Source organism: Astatotilapia calliptera, chromosome 9, assembly GCF_900246225.1.
Source record: "Astatotilapia calliptera chromosome 9, fAstCal1.2, whole genome shotgun sequence".
Classification (NCBI taxonomy): Eukaryota; Metazoa; Chordata; class Actinopteri; order Cichliformes; family Cichlidae; genus Astatotilapia; species Astatotilapia calliptera.
Window position 1 is genome coordinate 6383905 of NC_039310.1, and position 6000 is coordinate 6389904.

Consider the following 6000-nt stretch of genomic DNA (forward strand, 5'->3'; position numbering starts at 1 on the left):
CACATCCAAGCACAGTTAAGGGGGTTACTGAAACTGACTCTGGGTTTAAAACTCCTTCTTTATGGAGGGAGAGCACCTTTTTATAGGCTAATGCTCTCAGCCTCCATGGGAGTAGCTAATCATTAAGCCGCCTTAACAGAGGTGGGAGTGTGGTCGTACATCACATCGTTTTAATTCCACCGAACGGTCAGATGATCTCAAGCTTATTTCCAACACGAAGAATGTGAAGCTTAGCTAAAAAGCAAAAAGTTTTAATGTAGGCGATTTCTACCTGCATTGTGTTATTTTTATTTTATTTATTTTTTGCTGATGTTCAAAACAAGTTGTGCAACTACTTCAGAGGACTGGGAGCTGGCTGCCTATGCATCATTCTTTATATCTTGCCAGCATCGTTCCCTCACTTGTCACCTGTTGTATAAATCTTTCGCCGCTCCACCTCCCATCCCCTTTCGACTCCACTGGGAACACGGAGCTTGCAATTTAGAGGGGGTCAGAGAGGAATGGGGGGGGGGGGGGGGGGGGGGGGAAGAAAGGAGGAGCAGAGAAAAAAAAAGTGCTCTAGGACCCCTCACCATCCCCACCACCACCATCCTCCTTCTCCCCCTCTTCCCCCTGTCATTGAACAGACTTAAACACAAACACAATTGGACATGCTGGAAGCTTCACAATGGCACAGAGGGGGGAAAGTGAAGTCATACTCTAAGCATGCATGGGTGCCTAGGTCAGGGGGCAATCAACAGCACCCCTGGCTACTGTGTCCCAACCCGCCCCCCTGTCCAATCCCCCAAAACTTCCCTGCCCAAATGTGAAATAAAGGACGAGCTCTAGATCTGGAACAAGGAGTGAGAGGGGACAGACTGAGAGCGGAGAGAGAAGGGAGGAGGAGGAGGAGCTGAGGGGTTTTGGGGGGATTGGGGGGGGGGGGGGGGGTTCTTCTTACTTGGCACTTTCAAATGAAGCTGCCGGGGAAGTTGGTGAAAAGCAGCGAGATAAATGAAAAATTTCCTCCTCTGCTAAACTCTTCCCACAACAGGGGTGGACCTTTTAAATGTAAACAGATGGCTTTTAAGATGCACAAGTGGCAGCCAATCCCCACCTCCTCCCGAAGCCTCCGCTACGGGCCCAAACATCACTTGTTTCACACAAACAGCACAAGCTGCAGCTAAACTATTGGTTTGTTATGTTTCTTTCTCTTTTTTAAATTGTTATTCCACAAACTTACAGCATGTGGTTGTATTCAGTGGTCTCTAGACAGGGCGAGTGAGTCCAGGGCACCAAGTATAGTTTAAGTATAGTTTTACCAGGCCAATAAACATACTCTTCAACATTACATGAGCTGTTGCCAAGTGCCGAGCCCGCAACCTCATTTGCCTTATTTGATGGATGATTCATCAAGGTGGTACAAGTGTGTGTGTGTGTGTGTGTGTGTGTGTGTGTGTGTGTGTGTGTGTGTGTGTGTGTGTGTGTGTGTGTGTGAAAGAGAGAAAAAGGATGACGGAGAGGGAGCAAAAGAGGGAGTGATGCAGGGCGGGAGACACGCGAGGAGATGAGGAAAAAGGTCTGCGTCATATTATCAAATAAACAGAAATCTAAGCTACCTGTGCACAAGCTCCTTCACAGCACCCCCCCCCCCCCCCCCATGACCCTGTTTATTTTTGCAAAGAATGTTAATACCGTCCGCATTCCTCTATTCCCAAATTGCTGTTTTAAATTACCGCTGCTATTCCTGAGGGGTGGGCGGGGGGGAGAAGCGACAAAGGAAGCTGTAGTATCCCGCCGATTGCAAACACCTGTTGTCCTGCAGGCTGTTAACACCTCTCTGTTTACAACAGGGAATGGGGCTCACCTTGATCTCGGCTCCCTCTCTGCTGGCAAAGTCTCGGACTATAACAAGCCGAGCAAAACTCAAGGGCTTCATTCATTAAAAAAGCAACAGGGTCTTATAATTAGGGAGAGACATCAAATGAGCATGACAAAAACAAAACAAAAACAAAAAAAAAGCTTCATCTAACTTCTCTGAGGAATCCCCTTCAGCTGAGAGGTGCATTTATGTGACAGATCACCTGCCTTGTCAGGTGGTGGTAGGAAGCAAGGACTTTAAAAACACAGGCCTCAACATCCCCTTTGAAGGAAATGCAAATGAGGCAAGGAAACAAGGAGCACATCTGTTTGACTTTAAATATCAATAGGGCCGTGTCATCAGTGAGAAATGATTAATACAGGCCCGTTAACTTAAAGAAAGGAGAAAGAGCAACAAAGGAAAGCACATGAGAAGTCATTTAAAAGCTCCCTTCCTCCCAGGGGTAATAGAAATACCCACACTTTGACAGCAGGACCGTTATCTGAGGTGTGTCCACACGTTGGACACCGCTCCAGGAATGAAATGCAAACACACCCTTATGAAAAGAGAACAAAATCACAATGGAGAACATAAATAGCAGTGGCTCAAAGTTTTTGTTTCTCTTTTTGTTTTATACTCTTCTCCTAAATTGATCAGACATCAACAGAAAATCCACACGGCACAATTTGCTTGCATTTTCCCACCCACTAACTCGTTTTCAGCAGCGCAGGAGCCATCGCATCTTACTAAGCAAAAATAAAAGCGATATTCGCGTATCACCTCAGTTCCCGTGAGCTACACTGGGTGGTACACAGGCTAACGCAGGACCGAGACTACTTGATATGGACGCCACACGCTGTCAGATCCACGACGGAACAACTTGTTTTGTCAATCAAAAAAGAAGAAAAAAAGTAGTCCGAGCACCGGAAACGACGATTTCACCACAGTCCAGCACGTAAATAGAAAGAGCGAAGCAGGAAAAAACAGACGTTATATACTCGCAAAAGTCCATTTATGCGCGTCACACAACCAGGAGACAGATATTTGAACAAAGTAGAGCCGCACATGCGACTTTGTAACGGTTCACCAGTATTTTCACACCACCCTTAAATAACAAAAACCCGTCTTGCTTCGCACGTCGGCATGTTAAAACATTAAACAATGTAACCATTTCAAATGTTGCTGCGGGCTACAAGCTGTAATGAAGTGAGTAAAGACAGAAAAGTAAAGAGGTTCGCTCGCGACCACCGTCCTACAACAATCAGGATTCCCAATGCGCGACAGGAGAGGATCCGCTGTCCTTATATGGGCTGCGCTCGCCCTGCTCACACAAACAGCGCGTGAGATACTCCTCGTTCTCCGGAACCTCCGGCTACCCCATCCATGTTTCTCCCAAGCTTTCTACCACTGCTTCACTGTCAAACCCTCTCTGACAAGTCATATTTAATGTTCACGGCGTGTGCGGCATCGAAATGAAACAGTTAAGTTAGAGGAAAGGCAAGTGTTCAAAGCGAGCTCCAATACACCGATACAGTTTCAGCGCTTCTCGGCTTTAAAGCTTGAAAACTGTGTTTACATTCACACTTAAGTCTCTGGATAACGGGACAGGTCGGGTTAAATGGGGGAAAATTCGTTTTGTCAGCCCTCGTAGCGCAGCAACAGTGTCCTGTCGCTACCTGCTGCCTGTGCGCGAAAGAAAGAACAAACAGTTGTGTCCCCTCTGCTTCACACGCGCACAGATAATACAGATAATTATCAACATCGTCGAGAAAAAACAAACCAAACCAAAACACAGTTCTGCTTAATGATTTCTTTTATCCATATGTAAAAACACAATGTGTCCGTCGAGGTCCGCAACAGGAATCAGGTAGACCGTTTCCCCTCAGAAACAGGTCCGAGTTTAGTGGTGGGCTCAATAACTCGACAGAATGGGACTAAATCAATGGATTGTCAGCCTGTAGAGACGGACAAAGTGTGTTTAAACGAATAAAGCAGTTTAAAGTGGAAACAAAAGCTTTTCCACTCATAACGGACTGAGGTGCGTATAACGGTCTCCGGCGCAGAGAGCCGCTAGGCGGTGGGAGAGCCGCGACCCAGGTATAACGGTACACCACATAGGGCTGTAATACAGCGCTCACTTGCTACTTCCCAGCACTTTCGGTGAGTAAAAACCGGACTTCTGGGCCACGAAACTTTTCGGCAAAATTACTGGGAGACAGGACGGCGTTCACACCGTATCTCTGAAAGCAAAGCTCCGAGTCGGAAGTAGTTTTACTCACCGTTGGTCCTTTTCGGGTTCGGCTGCTTTCTGCGCTTACACCTGGGGCCATCCGCCATGATCCTTTCGTTGTGTCTAAATGCTGCCGGAGAGTCACCTCCTCTCTCACCCCCCTCTCTCCCCCCCTCCTCCTCCTGGCTTCCCTTCACCTCCCCTTCTCCGCACCTGGTTTACGACACTCTTTACGGCATCACCTTCCCGCACCTCATCGACCCACGCTGCCAGTATCCTTCACGCGGAGTGCTGGGAGTGAGAGAGAAAGCTGCGTGGAGTCCGTACCTGCTCCGCTGTCACGAATGTGGCGTGTTTTTAAACAGCATAAATATTTTTCTGTGTATTTTTCTTTGATGATACTGAAAGGTATTTCCACCACATTTTATTTTTATGACCACAGCGCAAATTGGAAGTTAGTTAAAATATATTTTTCTCCAAATTATTATTATTATTATTATTATTATTATTTGGATGTTTTGTTGACTTTTAAAGCACGTGGAACAAATGTCAAAAACAAAAACAAAACGAACAAATAAAAAAAAATACATGACAGAGATGTAAATAATAAAAGAATTAGTAGTTATTTAATCCGTTTTGGATAAGTTTGGGAGTGTGTGTGATTGTACAGGTATTCCAGTAGGTAAGCAGATTAGTGCACTGCAAGGAAGAATGCAAAAAAGCCTGGAGCCGGTTTGTATCTGTCACGTGCTGGATCTTTGTTCTTGGAACCTTTCAGAGAATTTGGCCCTGGAAAATGAAGGTGAACACTTGAAATGAAAAAGGCCACGTTTGGCACAAGTTGAGTTAGTATGCTCTCTTTTTATGGCTTCCCAGCACTACTGCTCAGTCACTGCCATTCCCAAATCTCCTTCCAACCAGATTTTAGGATGATCAGCCCCCACCCCCCTTACCCCACACTGATGGGTTTTGTAAATTAGGTAAGTAGCCACGGATAGAGGAGACTGCAAACTTTAATGAAGATTTAAAAGAAGCATGGCTTCCACAGGAGACTCCTCAGGTGCATTTTTAAAGGGAGTTTGCTATCTTTAATCATTTTCATTTTTTTTCACACCTGAGCCTGACCTGTTCTGTTTGAATGTATGTTTTCCTGTGTGTGAGCACAGTAGGGTTGCAAAAAACAGCAGCCAGGGCTTGTGTGTGTTTGTGTGTCAGAAAGAGGAAGCAGTCATGAGACTGTCATCACTGATTCAATCCTCCACCTAAAGAAAGACCCTGCTGTTCTCCTGAGCCGAACCCTCTACGGCGGTGATGAAGAGGACACAGACATGCCAGCACAATCAGCAGGTTCAGACTGTATCCAATCAGACCTAAAACCTTCACACACACACACGGGCACACACACACACACAGGGCGAACCACACTGTGTAAACAGAAGAGAAATATCCAGGATCACATGTTTGAGGTGAATTCCTCTGGATGCTTGTAGTGATGGGGAAAGATGAAGTTTATATGATGCTCGCGGTCCCATGACTTGCAGCAGTGTGTTAGAGTCGTGGCTATTCTTGAAGCAGATGACTACAAGCCAGAAGTGTCAAATGTAGGGCCCAGGGGCCAGAACAAGTCAACGGCTTTGCAGAGTAAAAATTGCAAAAAAAAGATGGCATGCTTTTTTTTCACTTGATTTTTCAGCAGAGAGAATGGATCACATCTTGAGAGAGTTATCAACAGAGTTGGATATCCTAATCATCAGCTTAACAGTCTTTCTAGCGCTTTTCTTAACTCTTTTCCCCATAAAGATGACATTTGATGATCTCCCCTTCACCCTTAATGATGAGCTTTGACACCTCAGCAGCCCTGAAATATGACAGTTCAGAAAACAGCTTCAAGGGTTTCTCCTAGTAAGCTTTTAAGTTATAGATAGATGTT

General features: G+C 45.6%; 1 protein-coding gene across 2 annotated transcripts in view; it reads right to left on the reverse strand.

The window, feature by feature from the left end:
• Positions 1 to 4229, reverse strand: part of zeb1b (zinc finger E-box binding homeobox 1b) — a 48816-nt gene extending 44587 nt beyond the window's left edge. For both annotated transcript variants that reach the window (XM_026179107.1, XM_026179106.1), the window contains exon 1: positions 4120 to 4229. In XM_026179107.1, the coding sequence (XP_026034892.1) occupies positions 4120 to 4177 (58 nt within the window). In that variant the 5' untranslated portion in view covers positions 4178 to 4229. The remainder of the gene's footprint in view (positions 1 to 4119) is intronic.
• Positions 4230 to 6000: the final 1771 nt, after the last annotated feature.